The sequence below is a fragment of the Oscarella lobularis genome, chromosome 1 (genome assembly GCF_947507565.1).
Source record: "Oscarella lobularis chromosome 1, ooOscLobu1.1, whole genome shotgun sequence".
Classification (NCBI taxonomy): domain Eukaryota; kingdom Metazoa; phylum Porifera; class Homoscleromorpha; order Homosclerophorida; family Oscarellidae; genus Oscarella; species Oscarella lobularis.
This window is the reverse complement of record NC_089175.1, coordinates 5,429,411-5,450,872: the sequence shown is the minus strand read 5'-3', so window position 1 is coordinate 5,450,872 and position 21,462 is coordinate 5,429,411. Positions and strand designations below refer to the sequence as shown.

The 21,462-nt window shown below is 47.3% G+C and overlaps 8 protein-coding genes and 1 pseudogene across 9 annotated transcripts; 4 read left to right on the top strand and 5 right to left on the bottom strand.

Moving 5' to 3' along the window:
- Positions 1-422: 422 nt before the first annotated feature.
- LOC136194355 (low-density lipoprotein receptor-like) lies at positions 423-4,208 on the bottom strand. The gene is made up of 14 exons (XM_065983481.1): positions 3,936-4,208; positions 3,593-3,727; positions 3,251-3,376; positions 3,080-3,196; positions 2,854-3,018; positions 2,622-2,762; positions 2,446-2,568; positions 2,270-2,395; positions 2,075-2,217; positions 1,566-2,023; positions 1,096-1,497; positions 848-1,036; positions 687-795; positions 423-590 (listed from the first exon to the last, which is right to left on the bottom strand). The coding sequence occupies exons 1-14, from the start codon at positions 3,994-3,996 to the stop codon at positions 558-560; spliced, it is 2,328 nt and encodes a 775-aa protein (XP_065839553.1). The 5' UTR covers positions 3,997-4,208; the 3' UTR covers positions 423-557.
- On the top strand, positions 3,782-7,561 carry LOC136191597 (DNA repair protein XRCC1-like). Of its 2 annotated transcripts, none has more exons than XM_065979977.1 (21): positions 3,782-4,116; positions 4,175-4,381; positions 4,442-4,801; positions 4,861-4,953; positions 5,002-5,038; positions 5,089-5,156; positions 5,213-5,291; positions 5,348-5,427; positions 5,473-5,538; positions 5,590-5,748; positions 5,796-5,841; positions 5,898-5,939; positions 5,990-6,018; positions 6,077-6,198; positions 6,251-6,291; positions 6,346-6,421; positions 6,479-6,648; positions 6,698-6,788; positions 6,848-7,063; positions 7,115-7,190; positions 7,236-7,561. In XM_065979977.1, exons 3-21 carry the CDS (start codon positions 4,751-4,753, stop codon positions 7,344-7,346), a joined length of 1,653 nt encoding a protein of 550 aa, XP_065836049.1. In that variant the 5' UTR covers positions 3,782-4,116; positions 4,175-4,381; positions 4,442-4,750; the 3' UTR covers positions 7,347-7,561. The 2 variants fall into 2 exon arrangements, with proteins under 2 accessions (XP_065836049.1, XP_065836042.1); XM_065979970.1 differs by having other exon boundaries at positions 3,784-4,116; positions 5,987-6,018.
- On the bottom strand, positions 7,368-8,314 carry LOC136191659 (small ribosomal subunit protein eS19-like). Its single transcript, XM_065980044.1, has 6 exons — positions 8,262-8,314; positions 8,082-8,186; positions 7,880-7,980; positions 7,751-7,819; positions 7,570-7,684; positions 7,368-7,504 (listed from the first exon to the last, which is right to left on the bottom strand). The coding sequence occupies exons 1-6, from the start codon at positions 8,297-8,299 to the stop codon at positions 7,432-7,434; spliced, it is 501 nt and encodes a 166-aa protein (XP_065836116.1). The 5' UTR covers positions 8,300-8,314; the 3' UTR covers positions 7,368-7,431.
- LOC136191636 (transmembrane protein 192-like) lies at positions 8,312-9,669 on the bottom strand. The gene is made up of 6 exons (XM_065980012.1): positions 9,573-9,669; positions 9,374-9,520; positions 9,064-9,307; positions 8,849-9,004; positions 8,700-8,796; positions 8,312-8,651 (listed from the first exon to the last, which is right to left on the bottom strand). Exons 1-6 carry the CDS (start codon positions 9,603-9,605, stop codon positions 8,531-8,533), a joined length of 798 nt encoding a protein of 265 aa, XP_065836084.1. The 5' UTR covers positions 9,606-9,669; the 3' UTR covers positions 8,312-8,530.
- Positions 9,643-10,728, top strand: LOC136191641 (RNA-binding protein 42-like). Its single transcript, XM_065980024.1, has 6 exons — positions 9,643-9,748; positions 9,806-9,846; positions 9,898-9,930; positions 9,988-10,185; positions 10,253-10,447; positions 10,519-10,728. The coding sequence occupies exons 1-6, from the start codon at positions 9,699-9,701 to the stop codon at positions 10,632-10,634; spliced, it is 633 nt and encodes a 210-aa protein (XP_065836096.1). The 5' UTR covers positions 9,643-9,698; the 3' UTR covers positions 10,635-10,728.
- Positions 10,630-13,673, bottom strand: LOC136191543 (uncharacterized). The gene is made up of 2 exons (XM_065979899.1): positions 13,277-13,673; positions 10,630-13,216 (listed from the first exon to the last, which is right to left on the bottom strand). The coding sequence occupies exons 1-2, from the start codon at positions 13,607-13,609 to the stop codon at positions 10,778-10,780; spliced, it is 2,772 nt and encodes a 923-aa protein (XP_065835971.1). The 5' UTR covers positions 13,610-13,673; the 3' UTR covers positions 10,630-10,777.
- Positions 13,674-13,748: 75 nt separating this feature from the next.
- Positions 13,749-17,384, top strand: LOC136191452 (uncharacterized). Its single transcript, XM_065979779.1, has 2 exons — positions 13,749-14,714; positions 14,779-17,384. Exons 1-2 carry the CDS (start codon positions 14,241-14,243, stop codon positions 17,263-17,265), a joined length of 2,961 nt encoding a protein of 986 aa, XP_065835851.1. The 5' UTR covers positions 13,749-14,240; the 3' UTR covers positions 17,266-17,384.
- LOC136194268 (inward rectifier potassium channel 4-like) lies at positions 17,245-21,355 on the bottom strand (annotated as a pseudogene).
- On the top strand, positions 17,412-20,166 carry LOC136191580 (peroxidasin-like). The gene is made up of 3 exons (XM_065979948.1): positions 17,412-17,482; positions 17,849-19,856; positions 19,911-20,166. Exons 2-3 carry the CDS (start codon positions 17,855-17,857, stop codon positions 20,024-20,026), a joined length of 2,118 nt encoding a protein of 705 aa, XP_065836020.1. The 5' UTR covers positions 17,412-17,482; positions 17,849-17,854; the 3' UTR covers positions 20,027-20,166.
- Positions 21,356-21,462: the final 107 nt, after the last annotated feature.

The window sequence follows — 21,462 nt, the reverse complement described above, 5'->3', positions numbered from 1 at the left end:
ACAATTTATCTGACTGGCGGGGCGCCCACAGGCAAGGGCCCTGGGCCCCGAGTTCCTGACACCACGTTGATTCACCAAGGTTTTGATCCATTTGGGTTTTGATGTGCTGTTAAGTAAAGAATACAGTTGAATATTTCCTTACGTTGTACCATGGTTGTACCACCTGACCACGAGCGGCTGGAACAGTCGCACGACTTCCGGTTATAAATGCATTTGCACGTGGTGGGATCCTCTAAGTGGACTCTCTCTCCCTCCTCCCCCTCTCTACAAAAAGCATTGACAACAGGACTCCCGAGAAATGACCAGAACATAACGTCTCGTTCGCTTAGAGAATAATAATAATAATAATAATAATAATAATAATAATAATAATAATAATAATAATAATAATAATAATGACAGCAGGAAATAGCAGGATAAGATTTTCAATTAGGGGAAGTATGATTTGTTTTTTAGACACAAGGTGTATTTCGACAAAAAAGAGAAGAGATTCCATGTGGTCTCTCTCTCTGTCCTAACCTCCAAAAATATAAACACCATCCGGACGAGACGCGTTATCAAACGCTCGTCACCGTTGCGTCACCGTTCATCTACACAATAAATATTTTAAACTCTATATAAATAAGTCCCCGCGTTTGCATTTGTGTATGCGTATCATTATTATTATTTATCCATATGCATTGTACCTGAGTGTGGCAGTTGGGAGATGTGCTGCAGTCGTCCTTTGCTCTGACGGTCACATCGTCCCTGGTCACATCAGAGACGGGATTATCGAAATTCCCTTCCTCTTTGGCACTACACGCAAACCTCTTTAAAACACGTTAGCAGCACCAACGTCAAAACTTACGCTTTGCGTTGTAGGAAAAGGAGAAAGACAGCTACCGTGGCAATGAAGAACAGAAAGCCAAAGACAGTTCCAAGAATAACAGGTAATCGATTGAAAGATGACGAAGTAACGAAGCGAGTAGGACCCCGAACCGGCGCACTAGTAGGCGTCAACCGATCGCACCGAGACCCATAAAAGCCCTCATTGCACCTAAATTAATAAAAATACTAAATATATAAACAAACGATTATATATACGTATACACTTACAAGCAGACTTGATCTTCCGAGTCCATGCTCCTCAAACAGTCACCATTCCAATTGCAATACTGATTATCACACGGATGTCCACTCGTCGCGTTGTCGTTGAGCAACCCCATACCCGAATAGAACATGCAAACAAAGCCCGTCTCGTTGCCGGCACTAGGTACGCAATAGTGCGAGCACATTGATCGTTGACACGGATTATCGTGGAGCGGCTGCTGCTGTTCCTGATACATCGCGATGCCGCTCACGTCGCTGACCGCCGACGAGGCGACGGTGTACTTGTGACTGCCGTCGAGCATGCCGGAGACGAAGACTTTGCCTTGGCGCCACTCTGAGAATATGAGCTTGTCGTCGTAGAGAGCGAGTCCGAAGATATTGCCTATGCCACCTTGAATAAGAGTTTTCCTAATAACAGATAAATGATTATAAGATGATGTCTCTGAGTCTCTATATAAGGGGTGTACTATGCTTACATTTTCTTTCCTTCGTAGTCCATCACGACGATCTTCTCGTACCATCCGTCGCACCAGAAGACGTATTCGCCGTATAAATCGATCGTGAGTCCGTTCGGCCACTTGACCACGTCCGTGTCGTTGATCAGCACGCGCACGCCGCTTCCGTCCATATTGGCGCGCGCCACGAGCGGCCACTTCCCCCAATCCGTCCAAAACATGACGCCGCGTCGCGGATCGACGGCAATGCCGCGAATCTTATCTCCCATGCTCACGATCACGCGTCGCGAGCGCTCGTCTCCGTCAAGCGATCCCATGACGACACGTCCTCGATCGGATTCAGTCCAGTAGAGACGATTGTTGAGCCAGTCGACGGCGAGACCCTCCGGCGCACCGACGTCGGTGTAGAGCTCGATGGCGTCGCCGCCGGAAAGCGGTACGCCGTAAATGGAGTCAGATTGATAGTCGCAAAAATATACCTAAACGAATATATTGTACTATTCAATATCAAACGTTTTCTTTTACTGTACCATGCTGCTTTGGTAGTGGAATGCTACTCCGACGTACGAGACTAAAACCTTAGTCGAGTGATAGACTGTTTCGTACTGCAGCGACGCCAAGTTCATCCTGTGAATATCGTGCCCGTGAGTGTAGAGCAAGTACGCTTCTCCGCCTAGACAGCCCACAGTCAATTCTATTCTCCCTATCTCGGTTCTAGTACTTACTCTCGGATTTGCAGGAACGTTGGTCAGGTCTCAGTATATATCCTGAGTCACACGAACACTTGAAACTTCCCACAGAGTTGGAGCAGTGCTGCTGGCAATATCCGAATGAAGCACATTCATTAATATCTAGATAGAGAGAGGACGTTTAAAAATTAAAGAGTCTGGAATGTCCTTGCCTTCGCATCCGGTGGCGGTTATTTGAAATCCTTTCGGACACGTGCAGTCGTATCCGGTCGGCAAATCGACGCACATTTGAGATCCCCGGCACGATGCTGTCCCATTTGCGCACTCGTCGATGACTAGAAAAGAGAAAGTCAGAACGCGTTACTTGGTCTCTAGATGGGAAATTCACAGCAATTCTTCTCGTCCGATCCGTCGCTACAGTGCGTCTTGTTGTCGCACACGCGCTTGAATGAGAGACACTCGCCCGAGCCACACTTGAACATGCCCTCGCAGGAAGCAACCAAGAACGAAGGAGTATTGGTCGATTCACCTGAAACATTTATCAATTTTTAATTGCACAAGAGATAACAAAAAAATAATATTCATTTATTCATTTATTTATTTATTTATTTATTTATTACGTTGCTGATGTTGTGGTGGTCGCAGGTTTGAGCAGCCATTTTCGTCAATACCGTTATCGCAGTCATCTTCGCCGTCGCACTTCCATTGGAGGGGAATGCATCGAGACACCTCTTCATTGCAGTCGAATTCAAAAGTCGAATTGCAGGGGGGCTCCGGAGTCACATCTAATTAAAAAACAAAGATAAATAATTAGTGGTGATTAATTAAATTCCACATGTATTTTACAGCAGTTTGGTGGAGTCTCGTCCGAGTTATCAAAACAGTCGCGATTGCCATCGCACAGGGAAGACGCCCCTATGCACTCGCCGGAACCGCAGTAGAATTCACGGGCTCCGTCGCACTCTATTATTAGAAACAGTCAATAGGATAAATCGATTTGTTTCTATTTTCGCTGACTTGTTCCGCATAGCGTCGTCGTTTCATCGGATCCGTCGACGCAGTCGTTGTCGCCGTCGCATTTCCACGAGCCTGGGATGCACGGGTGCCCGATGGCGCAACGGAACAAGCCGTTACTTTCACAATCTACGCGAATGAAAGGAATTCTTAGGAGGGAGGCCCCTCAGGGGACGCTAGACTAGACTAGGCTATACCGCGCTCAGGGGTGACCCAAAACAAATCATGAATGCGTGTCTATCTCCCCGATTTTACTCAGTAAACGTCTTTTTTGAATGGAGCCCCTCACGTGGTAGTTGACACGTGGTCGCCTAGCCTAATCGAATTGAACGCTTTTCGTCTCACCGACTCCGCAGTTGTGTTCGTCTTCGCCCTTATCGCAATCGTTTTCGCCGTCGCAGACGAACGATCGCGAGACGCAATTGAACGCGCCCGACTTGCACGAAAAGAGCACGTCGGCGCGCTCCGTACATATATCCGCTAAGAAGAGAGTTTTTTCAAAATTAGAACAGCGAACAGGCGCGAAGACGCGGCGACGGCCGAAAGTATATCAAATTAGTCCTGGCAGTGCGCCAAGGAACGGACGGGCAGGAACTATTTTAGCGCAGAAAATGCCGAAGAAGCGAACAAGAGGGTTCTTCTCGAGGCACGCGACTCACGCGACTCGATCGCGCGCTTTACGGCTTACCGAGCCTTAGGCTGATACATAGGGCCGCTACAACGAGTACGGCGGGACTTCGTATGCCCATCTTTGCGTTCTTTTAACGATCGAATGCTTGGACGTACGGGCGAGAAGGGGATTTCTTCCAACAGTTGTATAGAAAGCGCTTTGGACGACGAGACGCGGGCGCGCGCGCGACGAGAGACACGTACGTCCGCGAGAGAGCGAGGTGAAATCTGGCGAGAGCGGGATCCACTACTTTGTAGGATTCTGGCAGGGAAGACGGGCGGGACTATAGGGCCCTGCTAAGTGAGCCGGAGTTCCTGTCATCCACGTAAGTTGATTCACCAAGATTTTGTTTTCAATGTGCTGCCGTACTATGAATACAGTTCCTCACGTCGTAGACCGCCTGGCGACGCGCGCCTGGAAGAGATCCAATTTTGACAATTTTCGTACTGTATACAATTCATTAGGCACGTTTCCCGCCCAACGACTTCCGGTTCATCGTACAACGTTGTCCTTGTCTAAAATAGGGCATTGACGACGGGCTTCCCGAGAAATGACCCCCCGAGTATACACGTCTCGTTCTCTTCTTTCTCGGACTCGCGGCGTCTCTCAAAGGCGGACGCCTTTTTTCGTAAGAGCGTCGTGGGCCGCTGGAGGTAACCACGTGACTAATGAACCATCTTCAAAACTGCTGCTACAAGCGTGAATTTCCGGCGCTCCTCGAAGCACCAGAGCGAAGAGCGCATAGATCGTAGCACGTGAGCACGTGGCAAATCTTAGCGCGCTAGCGGAAGACTTCAGCGGCGCTTATTTTCGCCGAATTTTCGCGTTCAGTCATGCCCGACCTTCCAATCAGCGACGTCGTGTCTTTCAGCAGTGAAGATCCTGTAAAATCGATTTATAGAACAGCGGCAGAGTCCCCGGGAGAAGATGCAACCTTCCGTAGACCCACTGCGCCAAGAATCTCCTCAAAGCGGACGCCTTTCGCAAGTGGAATTGCCAGGAGGCCGGAGAAAAGCAAGCATCCGTCATACTCCAGGCAAAACGCTTTCCTAAGGAAATTCTCTCGTGACGTTGATTTCAATAGCTCGAAAAAGCGAGCGAAATACACGGAATCGATATCGGTAAAACGAAAACATTTTATCAAAAATTGCCTCCTCGAAAGTCGCTCTAGGAAACGATTGGTCGGCTTTTATCGAAGTTTTGGTGAACCGCTCCAGCTCCGATGACCCAGATTACAAGGTTAATTATTAATATATATAACGTAAATAATTTTTATTTAATTGTAATTAATTAAGGTTCTTTTGGTCACGTCGTCGTTTATGAGTCCGTCTGATTGCAAGAACGGTGCTAATGCAAGTCGTGTACGCATGTTCGGTTAGATGAAAAAATCTTTTTGACTTTGACTTTTGCCTAATAAGTTTAATTAATAGGTATGGATAATCTCAATAAGACGACAGTGAAGGAGAAATGGGATCGAGTCAAAATCATATGCACGCAGCCTTATAACAAGGCACGATGATAACCATTCAAATCAATACTAATAATGCATATTTAGACTGTAAAATATGGCCTATCTTTTGTGAGATTCTTAGGACCCCAGGAGGCTTCTTCTAAGGATTCGGTTAAGCCATGTAGTTGTTTGTTACTTTTTAATTATTTTTTTATTAAATAGCTTTCGTTTGGCGGTTTCAAATTGCGAGATGATGCCTCAGATGACGTCACCGTGGGCTCTGCCTTTAAAAAGCAAAGTGACGAAAGTCAAGTGTCTGGGCCAGCTCCAATATCATCATCATCATCATCATCATCATCGCAAATAAAAATTCCAGCGAGGGTAAGTATACATAAAACTGAGGATTGTTTGTATCATTTTCTTTCTAGCTTACCAACACGGAGACGAAACAGATTGTAGCAAAGCCAGAAAGCGGTATAATTATTAAATTAATGTACACCAAACACTCACTGTTATTATTACTGCTCTAGGGTCACCAGCTCCTCGTCCACCACCACCCAAAAAGCGCACACGTAAAAAATCAGTGCCCCAATGTTCCCTATTAACATTTTGTCTCCAGAAGAATCCACTACCCCTTTCAATAAAATTATGGTTAGCATATATATATAACAGGGAGGCTGCTCTAATACTGTTAATTAATGTGACGTAGAGTGGTGTTACTATTGTGCTAAGCGGCTTTCAGAATCCCTATCGCGGTGAACTGCGCGATAAGGCAATTGCCATGGGAGCCAAATACTCATCCGACTGGAATACCAAATCTACTCACTTGATGTAAGTAAAGCTCCCGGAGGCAGGAAGCATGTAGCACTTTGTCCATCCACAGTTGCGCTTTTCCTAATACTCCAAAATTTAATCAAGTCAAAGGTAATTTATTCATTTATTTATATTTTGATTTCACGTGAATGTGGCTCTCTGTAGCTGCAAATGGAATAATTGTCAAGAAGGATTGGATATTGGACTCCCATAGACAAGGCGTCCTATTGCCAGCTCAAAGGTCACAGCTGCACACTTCAATTCTCTATATACACGTACTCTAATATCAAAATCTTAGATATGGGTTTGCACCAAGCAAGCGGCCTGACAGTTCGAGCGAGGACGACTCTGAGGAGGAGCCTCCCCCTAGAAAGAAGCCGAGTAGCAAGCCTAAGCCTTCGCTAAGACGCGTTGCAATCATTGATAGTGACTCTGAAGATGACGACGAAGAAGAAAGGAAAACTAAAGGTGGGTCAATCACTGGCTAAATTGGATAAATAATATTATTCTTTTGCAGTTTCATCTACTGCAAAGAAAGCAGCGCCTCCGGCTGCTAAGAAGTCAAAAATTATGTACGATAGTGAAGACACTGATGATGAAATTCAAAAGTACACATAGGAGTTTTTTGTCATATGATTATTTATTTATTTATTTATTTTCAATTTAGAGTAATATCTGCAGCAGATGCCCCCAAATCATCGACCGAAAAGACCAATTCTAAGGAGGAGAGCGATACGGACGTGGATGAGAACTGTGTGGAGGAAATTCCCGCCAAATTTGAGCCTCTACCCGATATCTTCACCAACCTTCACTTTCTCCTGTACGGACAGTTCAAGGAGGAAGTGGAACGACGCCTAAGACGCTACGTAACCGCATATAACGGGTACAGCGAAAACTAATAATAAAATCAAGGTATTTTAATCGAGAATTTTAGTGTTCTTGAAGACTACATGTCGGACAAAGTGACGTACGTCGTCACAGCATCCGAATGGGATAGCAACTTCGACAAAGTAAAATAATTAATTATTATTGATTATTGATTATTACCCTATTAGGCATTGGGCGACAATTCTTCTTTACAATTCGTCAAGCCCAAGTGGATCTACACGTGCCACGAGCAAAAGAAACTCGTTCCCCATCAAAGATACGCGGTCATTCCCCAATAATTGCTACACGCACATACCCCCTTTTCGATTACAATATTTTTTTATTTCGGATCAAGAAGCCAGACGGACTTTATGTAAAAACGTCTCACTTCTGTTCGGCCACTTGATTCGCAATTCGATCCAAATCACGCTGCCCCTGAGACGTTATCTTTCTTCCGCTGCGCAGAAACGAACGTATATGATAAATAAAATATACATCTTTTTGTGCCACGCCCACTCATACCCATTGGGATCCTTCTCGATTAGATTCATTCCTTCTAGCGACTTTAGCACCCAACGCGCTACCGACGACGAGCCGCGTTGAAAATGACCGGGTCGCGTGCCGTTGCGCTTTCGTCCTGCGATAAAAACGAATGGGCGGGGCCCCATTTCACTCACGAACGCTCAAAATCGTTTCGACTCACCGCCGTAGCGTCGCGTTAGCGCGCCGACGCCTTGTCCGCCGCGTAGATAGACTTGTCGAGCGACCGAGGCTGCGAGATGCGCGATTTCGCGTCTTTTTTTAGTCGCGATGCGCCTACGCGTTGTCTTACCAGCACGAATGAAGTACCAGTCGCGATCGTACGGTGCCAGTTCCTTGTGGCGACCCGTTTTGACGATGTCGACCCACGTGGGAACTTTCAGTCGGTTTGATCTGCGCAAAAGATGGGTTAGATACCCTCGCGGGGGACCCCGGCACGTTTGCGCGTAATCGCGAGCGCTCGAGAGCTCCGATTAGGTGTGCTCTGTCCTTACTTTTTGAGAAAGGCGGCGAATGCTTTGTTGAGAGCGTGCGGAGACACGTCTTTTACCGTTGCCGGCTGTTTCGCTGGTTTCGTTTTCGTTGCCATAGCAGATACACTACGAAATAACGTCGTTGAAGTACGGAAAGGCTGATTCGCTTGTGCTAAGCAAAGAACGAGCGAAAACGCTCACCTCGTGGCTCTCGATCTCCGAACGATCACACTGCGCATGCGGAGAGAACACGGCTTCGGCCGAGCCGGCAAAAATCGCCTCTAATCGAAGCAATCCCTACTCAAACTCGGAATTTATCGGCAAGAAAACGTAACAAAAAGTGTCTTCGATACGCGACTGTGCAATTAATTTCGCGCAAAAAAAGTGTAGCATACTTATTGATGCAATAACTTAACCCAAAGTCACGCGCGCGCTACGTAACAAAAAAATATGAATATCCATTTTACGATTTACTGTCCACCTTGTGTCGTCAACTGAACGATCCGTCGTCCCAGGTCAGCATTGTGCTGCTGCAAGTAGCGTATCATATCCGCCTGCTTCTCGAGAACTTCCTCAAGACGACCCTCATTCCTAAATGTACCAAATTATAAAATTATTAGCAAAATTTATTCCAATAACCTAAATCCAAGCTCAGCATAACTAGGCATGGAATTCTGAACCAATTCCTCTTCTACATCAGCAACAGGCTTGGCCCCATTAAATTTAGCCGTCTTCACTATCAGAACGCATATAAATAAAATCAATACGTTGACTTACGTAAACCATACCAATATAGCTAAGGAGAGCTGGCACTGCAACAACCGTCTCTAAGATCGAAACAATTCCAATGCAATACACCCAACGAAATCCCGAAGATAACCAAGGAACGGTTTCCTCGCTCGGACTTCCGGCAATAGCAACAATAATCAAAACGAGTGCATTGCCTAAAAATTAATAAGTATCAAATTTAATAAATCAATTAGGAGATCTGCGTGTAGTGTACCGCACGAAAATGTGAACATAGGAATTCGACGTAAATTGCGCGTTTGCCTATAGAAGCCCAAATAGCCCCGCTGCCGGGACTTTTGGTGAAGACGTTGCATGACGCGATCGGAAACGAAGATCCAAAACCAGACGAGAGCGTGAACGAAGGCGAAAAATTGAAATGGCCGCGCGTTCGCGTCTGACCGCGGCCACGATGGCGTTTGTTGTTCGCCGCAAACGAAAAGAGCGACGACGAAGGCAATCTAAAGAAAAAAAAATGGGTCCCGGATTAGGTTTCGCAAATTGAGCGTTTTCTTCGCGTTTCTTACGAGGATGACGATGTCGAGTACGGCTATCCATTCCGTGTTGAGTCGATGGAACGTCGGTTTTGTCATCAGCGGGATTTCGTCGACGATTATCGGCGTGGAGTTGATCGAACCCGCGCTGATCGTTTCGTTGTCGACGAGAAAGAACGCCTAAATCAGGACAATGCAGAAAAATGTAGTTTACCGCTCGGGAAATGCTCACGCCGCGTCTTTCGCCGTCGTTCAAGCTAACCATTCTCTTCTTGCAAAGGAGGAAGTTACGGGCTCGGCTGACGTCACTTTCAGTACGGGGTTTGATGTCACGTGAACTTCGTAAAAGCGAACGTTCATGGCTCACTACGGCGGTTCGCGCGGCTATCTGACCGACGAGATGTCCAGGTATGATATTTGCTTTCAGGATATCCGCTTCGGCATCTCATTTACCACTCCGTTTAGGTTCGAACGGGAAATTGGCCACGATCAAGGCTACAGCTCAGGTAACGGAGCCAAGAGCCATCAAAACAATACCTACTCACCGCATTCTCTAGGCCCACCTATTCACCCGCCTCATTTGTCCATGCGTAAGCCCAAACTCGTCGACTTTATTTCCCGTCTAGCGTGCGGTACTTCAATTTTAGCCGTTTCTCTAATGGGAGTCGCAGGCGCTTCAGCTCCAATGCCAACACCGGCAAATCGCATCACAGACGAAGAGCAGCGCAAGTGGCAGGCAAACTACAGCGAAGGCGTCGAAAAACAAAAGAAAAAGAACAAGAAAGCTCTCCGAACGGCGGGCGGATCGTCGTGGAGCGATCCCAGTCTTTTGGAATGGGACAAAGGTTCCAAAAATTGACGAATTTGAATTTCAATAACCTTTATGTATTAATTAATTAATTCATTCTTTAGATGATTTTCGCGTTTTTTGTGGTAACCTTGGCAACGAGGTGACTGACGACACGCTGGCGAGAGCGTTCAATCACTACTCGTCGTTTCAAAAGGCGAAAGTGATTCGCGACAAACGAACCCGGAAGACGCGCGGATTCGGATTCATCAGCTTTGCGGACGGTCACGATTACTTGAAAGCTCTAAAAGAAATGAATGGTATTATTAATTAAGAGCATCACGTGATTATTTATATTGTATTGTCTTTTCCTCTTTTTTCTCCCATGCAGGTAAGTATATAGGCAATCGACCGGTGAAACTGACCAAGAGCGTGTGGAAAGATCGAAATATTGACGTCGTGAAAAAGAAGACGAAAGAGAAAAAGAAGCTTGGCTATAAAGTGTGATAGACTAGACTTTTATGTGTGTGTGTTTGTTTCCTTATTATTTTGTAGCTAGAAGTGCACGTTGAGTGAAAATAAATAAATATATGACTGTGAATCGTGCTGTCTTTTTTTCGTGCTCTACAAATGTTTACCTGATGCTTCACTTAGAGTTGCGACGACTCGTCTTTTGGTGGAGCTGGGGGAGATGATTCGTGGGATATATCGGTCATTCTGACTACCTTCGTCATCCTGGTGCCGCTCGAATCAAGACCGGACATGCTTTTACTCGACGCCATCAAGCCTTTGTCTCCGCATTTGAAAAACTTCTTATAAAGACGTCGTACTTTCTCGTTTAGTACAAAGACCAAGAGCAGTACGATTGCCTGAAACAGACTCGCTGCCATGTACAAATACCAAAGCCAGTCCTGCTGAACAAACGCAGCGACTTGAGAGAAAATGAAACTGAGCCCCAGCAGAGCAAACAAGCTGAGATACACACGAGATTGTTTTTTAATTTTCTCCGAAGACTTCTCTTTTCTCACAGCAGCAGCACTCTTGAAATCCCTACGAAGAACGACGGTGACCCTGATGAAACAGCCTAGATTAAATACGAGTATAACGCTGGCTGGTATTCCCATGGCAATGAAGACGGCCATACTCGGCTGCAGCCAACAGATGACGTCAGACGAATAGGAAATAGAAAGGTCGGACTCGTAGTCCAAAATGACGCATATAATGCAGATAATTGCCGGTGTGCTCCACGCGTACAACGACGCTAAGGCGTAGCGTCTGAGACGAGATCTTCTCTCCATATCCGGATTTCGTATACTTGACGTCACAAAAGTTCGCACGACATTAGCGGCAATGACAGATGACCACGTGAAATGCGAGACAGTGAAGAAGTGAAGGAGAAATCCCATAGACGTGCACAGAGAACGATTGTCGACTAAGCCAGCGCCAAAGATAATTAAAACTGACGATGATCCCAGTGCAAAGGTGTAACTCGCCATAGAAAGACCAGGATAGTTTCTAAGATCTTTAAAGAAGAGATAGGTGAATGCTATTGCATAGCATATCACTGCCGTAATTGCGCTTACAATTGTACTCAGTAGAATGGAAACAATGTCGTAGTCCCACACTAGGACTGACGTCGTTTCGTTGAACGTTCTCTCGAAAGTATTGCAGACTTGTATCGAGCCATTCGATAAGGAAATGTACTCGGACGAATTCAGTGTTCGATCAGATGTCAGGTCAATTATTGAACCGTCAGACGACGCGTTGTACTGACTTGCGTTCAGTTGAATAAGAGCACAGTGGAGCTGATTGCCAATAGAAATAGACTTGACTACAATTTCTCCGCTGCTGAAGAGAATACCGTGATAAGTGAATGATATACTGACATTAGATACTGTAGAATTTATTATCGCCCACTCCTCGTCTGATAACTCAGTAGATTTCAGAGTCGAATTGACGAGGAGAGACGTATTCGAGATTAGATAGTCAGTAAATCCCACGCCGACGTTTTCAAAGATAAAGAAACCTCGAATAAGATTTTGAAACTGCAACGGAAGCACACCTGCAAAAACAGACTGAAGATCCGTCGCGTTTGAGTGGAGCAAAAGTCGAATAGAAATAGTTCTCGGAGCGCGACATTCGCTTCCAACCAACTCAAAACCGTCGGGGCACGACAGTAGAACGCATTTGAGCTGCGACGGATCGTAAACGTAGCCGAGCGGGCAACTTCGCGACAAGGTAACGATTGTCTGACTCTCCTTTAACGACGCCGAGACGCCTCCGCTTGGCGAAAAATCCAAAACCGAGAAAAACGACGTGCAACCAAAGCAAAACGGTAAGAACGCTTTGAATTCGGAATTACAGGAGAGATCGTTTAATTCGAGTCCGTTGCAGTAGGCGCAATAGCGATTTCGAAAATAAAGCGCTCCTTCCCCATTAGCAAGAGAATGAGAAAAAGATAAGGGATCATCACCCATTATGTAGTCAGTGTAAGAATGGCATTTCTCTTTCAAGCACGTGTAATTGGATTCGGATATATTATATCCCAATTTCGCATTTAGCTCCACGTGACCTAGACACGTACTCACCGATCTTCTACAAGGTCTTACGGGATCATAGATGCCGGTGGCATTCAGCTGTGGCGCCTTGATGTACGCAATTGAACAGTTGGATAAAAAGGTGTCAGCTGAGTTATTCGATTCCGCCAACTTTTGGGTGCTGTTGCCGCTTCCCAGGTCGCAAAATAATACAGGAGTCCAATATGTCAGGCCACTTGCTGCTACATCTTCAAAATTGCACTGGGCACAATAGATATTAGAATAGGTAAAGTTCCGCGTAGTGACAGGAAGAGAAACAAGGAGATCGGCCAATCGAGCTGAACGCGTGAAATTCTCGCATCGATGACGCGTCGTCGTCTCATCATCGGGCCACTGAGACGAGCACGTAGTTCGCATGTGCCAACCGCGCGACGTCTTTCGATTATAGACGACGTCTCTAACAAAACCTTGATTGTGGTCGTTTTCCGCTTGGCTTTTGGCGTGGGCCAAGTTGAATGACGGATTTACGCACACTAACCCGGACGAGGCTGCCTGAGAACGGAAACGTTACGTTAGAGACCCATTGTCTCGTACTGTAGAAAGAAATCGTACAGTTTCTGAGTTTGTGAACGTTGCCACGTCTCCCCGACTGCAGCAGTCGTTGTAAAGAACGCATCGGCGATCGCACGAACAGCGCGGATTTTCCAAGAGGTTCCGAGGCGGCGACTCCGGATAGGCAGCGAATCGGTCAGGGTCAGTTGAGTTCGTTGCCGGGCATTGCGTTAGCCAAGTGCAGCCGTCAAACGGCGTCGTAGACGGCGGCTGAGTCGAGGCGTCCGTCGAAACGACGGCGAAGGGAAGATTTGGACACGACGGATAGGCTACCGTTAGGGCAACGGGTGAGCAAAAGCAAAACCATATTGATACGAATGCGAGTTGGACCATGAACGCTCTCGAGTCGTCGTAGCGATGCAGCACAATCGTGGCGGCACGGACGTGTACACTGTAATGCCGTTGCGGTATTTGATGACCTCATGCATGCGCCTGCGGGGCTGCGCGGCGCGCCTTGCTCGCGCCTTGGTACAAAGGTCGCACGCACTTACAAGGTTCTACAGTGACTACATCACCGTGCTTGAACGAAACAGAAAGAAGGAAACTGCGTGGCTAGGAGAATCAATTTCGTCGCGGTCTTTTGAACATCCGGTGCCTAGATCTAGATAATGCCTTCAAAAATTTTTCATCTATTAAATTGCAATGACTCTTTATTGATCTCGGTAGAGCAGATCTATGGACTATGTTCATCGTATTTATGCCACTTGCCGGTGTAGCAGGAACTGAGTCAGGTCTACTTGTAGCTATAGCTGCCATTTGACGTCGCCACGCCTTTGTTTTCCTCTTTATAAAATGATGTCGCACCTTGTCGTTCAGTGCAAAAACCAAAAGCAGTGCGATAGCCTAAAACAACCCTGCTACCTTGCAAAGATACGTCGAGGAATGAGCCGCGAGCTTGTCCGGGTTACACGACCGTAAGGTATTTATTTGGGGCGTGGTCGAATCGAAAATAATCGCGATCGCGATGCCGCTCGTCTTTGCAGCTGCACTCGCCGCGTTTGCTTGTTTTATCGCTCAAGCACCGACGTGCGCCGATCCTCTTTGCTCCGAGCTCAACTTCAACGTGTACGGACCGCAAAGTCGGCCAACGAGACCACCACCAATACCAATACTTATCAAATTGCACAAGTCAAGTGGAAGTGGCAGTGGCAGTGGAAGTGGTAGTGCCAGTCAATACGATATTATATACATCTACGACGACAAAGACGACGCCGACTACTACGAGCCCGCATACAAGTATCTGATGCCTATCCAATGTCTCTCTCACAATTCTACGTCTCCGAGTCCTTATCGACTCGACGAAGGACAGGAAGCGTACGATCAAACCGGTTTGACGCCGGGACCGACGTGCCAGTGCGATTGGCCGCTGTGCGCTTATTACGGCGATTGCTGCCTCGGTCGCGACGACGGAGAACGGCAATCAGAGTCTCGTCGCCTCGTAAGAGATTAGACAATGACATAGTAGGTAGTCATTATATTTATTTATTTATTTATTTCCATAGGCTGACTTCGATCGACTCCAGTGCGTTAATCCGTCGGCCAATCTAGAGGATAGTGTTCGAGCTGATAAACTTGACGGTGACGATTACACAGAACTGAGGAATAATCGGATGTCCCCGAGAGGTTGGTGGATGCTGACGGCTTGTGCGTCTGATTGGGGACGCGACGAAAACGTCGCCGCCGGTAAGGAGAGCATTCGTCAAAAATGCGAAAATTCGACTACCCGATCTTCTTCCATTGACGACATTCTTTTGACGATGCCGGTCAGTACGGAAAACTTTACGTATTCCAACGTATTTTGTGCTCTGTGTAATTTCGTTCGACCTACGGTGGATCACCTCTTCTATTGGCCAACAAGTCTCGCTTGCAATTTTGACCCCTTTGATGAGAACGGTCAGAAGCAAGAACTGTCGCCAAACGTAACTGTTAGCAACGTGACGGCAAACTGCGTCATTGGCTACTTTCTACCCCCGCAAAACGTCTCGTTGCGACGATGCCAATTGCAAGCGGTCACGCAGTGCCTGTCTCAAGAGGAATTGAGTGTCAAAGTCAATGCCAATATCTCCGATTCAAATTACACGTGCTTGAACACGAGGTGTCGAGAATTTGCCGAATACGAAAACATTGGCTACGCAGTTTACAAAAATCGTTTTTGCGCTCTGTGTAATGGAGTCGATACTAGAGATCAAGACCAAATTCATGGATTTACCGCTGGCAACGGACCGAATCGAAATTGCATCGGTTGCACGTCATTTTCGTCCATCTTGAATTTCTCTCCTGATGGCGAGATCACATTATACGACCAGGAAATCGTGTCTGTTCTAAAAACGTGCCCTGTAGGAGAGGTTTATAATCCGTCTGTGGCAGCTTGCGTTCCTCTTGTTTGTCCAGGAGATTTGGAGTTCGTTGGAGCAAAGTGTCAGGTCCCTCGCTATGTTACCCTTCTATTGACTCTGCAAACGAATGCAAGTGGAGAGCTGATTCTTCCACGGAATCATAGCGTATCGGATCGAGTCACTCAATCGTTTCTAGCCTTTGTTCAAAATTTGACGTTGATTTACTCGACTTTTAACATCTCTAACAATTCAGTTGAAATCGTCATTAGAGCTAAAGCTAGTGCTTCTCTAATGAATATGGAGTGGACTGCAATCCTGTCAAAAATCTCCCAATTTAATGTAACATTCGTCTCTAATTATATCCTATTTAGCAGCAATAGGATAGGCGTGATCACGGTAAATCCAACGTCTCCTCCGATCTACTGCTCCGCCTACGTCCAACTGAACTCATCCCAATACAAACAAACAACGAATAATTCAATATTTGACCTATTCACTGGCGAGACGTTGAACTCATCTCAATACCAGCAAGGCGAAAACAATACGATCTTACGCTGCAACACTTACGAGGCCGACTTCAATGCAACAAAAATCGTCAAAACCGCCAAAAAACAGCAATTGAGCGTTACTTTAACGGTCGTTAGCAGCGCATTCTCTGTCGTTTCCTGCTATCTCCTGTTCTTCACCTATCTACTATTTTCAAAATTGAGAAAATTTCCCGGTCTTTGCATGATGAGCTACGCTCTTGCTCTCGGCACATTTTACCTATTCGTAATTTTTGGCGCCGGTCTGGTCGAGAACGAAGCGACATGCACGGCAATGGGATTCATCATGCACTTCTTCGCTTTGTCTCATCTCACGTGGTCTACGGTGCTCGCTCTCAATCTCGTCGACTCGTTCGTCGTCAAGCGAATGCAGAACCCTACGTCCTCAGGTCTGTCACTTGGAAAGAAATTCTTCCTAGCCTCCACATATGCGTGGGGATTGCCACTATTGATCTGCATCATCTGTCTAATACTAATTTATACGACTGATGTAGATATTGCCTACGCTTCGGCCTTAATTTGTTGGCTTCAAAGCAAAGGAGGCAAAGGCGGTGTAGTCCTCTACGCTATTGGAATTCCGGGTGGCATCGCTCTCGTTGTGAATTTGTGTTGCTACATCGGTCTGGCTGTCGTTCTGAGTCGAGATCTCAAGGCGACAAACCTCGTTTCGCAGAAATCTCAAAAGTCTAAAATAAAAAAGAAATGTCGCGTGTTTTTGGGGCTATTCTGTCTTCTCGGATTGACATTGATATTTGGCTGGATTGCCGCGCTCGCTGATGAGGAGTGGCTCTGGTACGTTTTCTTCGTGGCCAACATGACGCAGGCCATCGTCATATTTGTCGTTTTTGTTCTAAGTCGTAAAGTGCGAGCGCTCTACATTGAGAAATTCTGTCCAAGTCGATCGAAGAAGTTCAAGCTGGCCAGGAGCAGGACAACTACCACACTTTCTAGTCAAGTGAGCAAGACAACAATAAGAGGAGAAAATTATGAAAGAGGAAGGAGTTCAAGAGAGAAAATCAATCAGAAAAACGACTCCTTTCCATCAGAGAGTTTCCTGAACAAAACATATTTCGACGACATTGTGATAACAGCGGAAGCAGTCGTCTAGCAGTCCAACTTATAACAGCGTGATGTATTTAGTTTCAAGGAAAAGAACGTTCTTCTCTGTGGCAGTTTAATTTAGATTGTTTCTAGCTTGTAAGTACTAAAATTGGTATAAATGATTGACGTTGGCTCTCTAATTGGAGTAGTTGATTGGACCATGCTATCTAGGTCACATTAATCATTCCACTCGACGCAGCTCACGGAACTACGACCAGGATCAGGTGAGAGCTTAATAAACTTGTCCAACGGTAGCAAGAGGGCTGATAGGGGTCACGACACGAAATGTCGACGGCACGTATACTCTGAGCTAATTTACCCCTTTCCATTCTATGATTAACGTTAGAACTAGTCCAGCGACATATGAACAGGGAGAGAGAAGCCTTGCATGATGTCGGCATATTGTACAACATCTTCGAAACAGTTCCTTTATAGTCGAAGAACTTGCTGTTCATTGTATTCCAATTAGCTTGCATCCGCTTACTGTGAAACGATTACTGACCCTAGAACCATGTGCTTGCACGTCACCAAATTTCGTCACGACACTGTCCTTGTATAGAAGGAGCTAATCGAGTCTTTTCTATATCCAGTGGATCATGTCCTGGGTAACTACGCTCGCCGTAAGCACAATAATCGCTGCTACAGCCATAAGAAATGCCGCGGGAAAACACTGTCCTCCTCCGTCGATGCCGGTATCAATGCCCGGAGTGTTCTACCCTACGACTGACGATATGGATTACCAAGACCTTCTCAAAAAACTCAAACGAAGCAACGCCGCTTGGGACGCGACGACGGGAAAAATCAACTGCAGCAAAATCGCCGCCGAGAACACGATCGACGGAAAAGAATTTCCGTCGATCGACGGACTCTGCAACAATCTCAACAATCCGATATGGGGCGCAACGAAAGCGCCGTACGCGCGCATCGCCGGCACTCACTTCGGCGGCGACGGACTCGGCGATCCGGTGACGAAGCGACTCGGCCGCACCCTGCCGAACGCGAGAAAAATATCGACGTCGTACGACACCGGACGAACGCTATTAAACTTCAAACATTCGTTCCTTACCGTCGAATTTGGTCACTTTGTCGCGCACGAAGTATCGAAGAAGTCGGGCGGCTCGAACGTGAATTGCGACGAGGATGCGAAAAATCCCATCTGTTTCAGCATTCCGATGCCGCCGAGCGATTCCCAGTTCGGTGCCCTTCAGCCCAACGAAGCGTTGCGACTTCCTAATCTCGGGCTAAAGCGATCGGCAACGATTGAACTCGTGAAGGAAGCGAACAAGACGCAGCCTCGACAACAGTTCAATGACAATACCGGTTTCATTGACGGTTCCGCCGTGTGCGGATCGAAGATCGATACGGCGGCGAGTCTACGACAGACGAACGGCGCTGATCTCCTCGCCGAACTGGTGACTTTCCACGGGAAACAGGGTAAGGATTTATTGCCGTTCGACGCCGGTTTCAGCGGGAAGGTGAACGCCAAGTGTCAGGGTCGCATTCCGCTATGCTATCACGCCGGCGACACGCGCGCGACGCAGTCGACGACGCTCGCCACCGTTCACACGCTCTGGCTGCGCGAGCACAATCGCGTCGTCGCGAGTTTGAAAGCGATGAACGCGCACTGGAGCGAGGAGCGCGCGTATCGCGAAGCGCGGTTGATCGTCGCCGCGCTATTGCAGCACGTCGTCTACGACGAGTACATTGCGACGCTGCTGGGAAAGGACGTCGTTGATGCGAGTCTTCCCGCTTACACGGGTTACGACGATTGCGTCAATCCGTCGATATTTATCGAATTTGCGACGGCCGCTTTTCGCATGGGTCACAGTCAAATGGCCACTCGCGTTCAATGGCGCGATCCGGACTATAATCTCATCGATGAGCATCGCTATCGCTTCGATTTCAAACAGGTCGATCATTACTATTTGAGACAGGACGGCTCCTTCGATAATTACATGCGAGGTCTTCTCGGGCAAAGTGCGTACGAAATCGATCGTTTCACGACCGGCGAATTGACGAATTATCTCTTTCAACCGCGAGACTTGAAGGGACGATTTGTCGCGCCCGCCGACGATTTGACGGCGGTGACGATCCAACGCGGACGCGATCACGGACTTGCGAGTTACGTCATCATGCGGGATATCGCGCTCAAACATTTCGAGGAGAAAAACGTCGCGGTGCCGGATCCCCCGATAAGGGCCGCAGTTCTCAATCGACTTCTCGCAATTTATGACGATATTGAACGGGTGGACTTATACGTCGGCGGCGTGTCCGAGACTCACATGAAAGAGAGCGAAGTCGGTCCGACGTTCGCTTACATCATCGCTAAGCAGTTCTTGCACAGTCGCGACGGCGATCGATTTTTCTATAAAAATCCCGACGTCGGCTCGGGACGACCCGTTTTCACGCGCGAACAAGTGACGGCGATCGATGCGACGACGATGGCGGCGATCGTGTGCGGCGTCGCCGACGATTCGGATACGATGAAGATTCAGGAGAAGGCGTTCGATTTTATGGGAAAGAGAACGGGCAAAATCGAGCGTAAACGCTGCGAGGATATTCTCGCCGAACAAGGCTTGGATTTGACGCCGTGGAAGGGTAAGATTGTCATTAGTATAGATTATTTTACCTAGCATTCGTTTTTCTTCTCAGAGTGCGTTGATGAGTATCCCAAGGACGTGTGCGAACGCTGGGAACCGAACTGCAGCGCGATGAAAAACGCGGACATGAGCGTGACGAAATGCCGCAAGACGTGCGGCAATTGCTGATGAGAGAAAGCCCAAAGCTCTGTCTGTCTCTCTCTGTCTTCAGTGTCTTAGTCTTTTTCGTTTGAAACTCGGATGTCAAATTAGACCGCGGTCTTCTTTGTCGCAAAACTTCAGCAGTAAAAACTGACTTAAAAATTCAATCGTCCGATTATTTATCCATTAATTTAACGTAGGGACCCCCCTCATCACGTATAAAATACCTTAGTTTATGGTTTGGCTTTGCCTTTCATAATAGGCCTTAGGCGAGCACCGAGGCATCGTTTGATTGCGCACGACGTCGCTCAGACGCGAGAAATCGGCCATGGGAACGCCCTTGGACATGAAAACGAGCGGTTCGAATTGATATCCCCACAGAATTTCCTCGGGCAAATAAGACTGAAGTTTCTGCGTGAGCATTCCCGTCGCCTCCAGCGTCCCTTCGAGATTGAAAAGCACCTCAATGAGCGCCGTCGCCAAGTCGCGCGGGCCCATGTTGTAGAACGGACTCGATTCGTCGATTTCGTGCTCAGTGACGACGGGAAAGAGAAGAAATAGCCTATCGAGACCCTGACGTCGAGTTCAACGCTCTCGACGCAAAAAAGAGGAACTTGTCTATCTTTGTCCTTCTCCTCCTCGAAGTTTGAAAATTGGTTTCTATGGCAACGTCAGATCCCGTATCAGAATTACCTTTCGTAAATCGAAATACGATGGCACGCACGTGCGCTTCGAGTATGTGAGATTTTCTGACGTCACCGACGCGACATTGTAAGTAGAAGCGATCGGTCTTCGGGTTTCGCCCGACGACGGCGCTCGCACTGAAAAGAACGGTGCGACCGCGTAAGCGTGGTCGTGCTAATTTCGTGAAGAGAATTCCTATGACGAAGGCAGAGATATGAAGGAGTCGAGTAATCAGTATGACCCCGGATACGGACTCGGGAAGGAATATGCCCAAAGAGCAGCCCGAGGCGACGTAGAGATCGCCAAAATCGATTGTCGTTTGAGTTTCGACGGAGAAGAGAAAGGCGGACGTGAAATTGGTTACGCGAATGATGCAGGGGCCCCCTTCGGGGGTGTACGTCGAGAGGCGGCCCACCAGAGAAGCGCGAAGGCGATCCACGTCACGATGTAGCACGCGAGGATGAGGGGAGCCCACTTGAGGCGGATGAACGTCGTGAAGACGTCCTTGAGATAGAGGAGGAGGACTTTGTTCTGAACTCGTTCGTTCTCGACCAGCGAGCTGCCGTCCTTGGCGATGAGCTGCTTGGAACGATTGCGTCTACGGGCGGTAGACGATTCGCGGAGAAGTCGTTCCGTCGTCGACAGTCCTTTGGTCGCACTGTAATTAGACATGCGCAGTGTAAACAGAGGTGGCGCATTCGATCCGTCGACTGGGTAGACCAAATTTACTCTCTAAATTGTCTTTACTATGGCACCGCCCATCTATGCTTTGAACGATA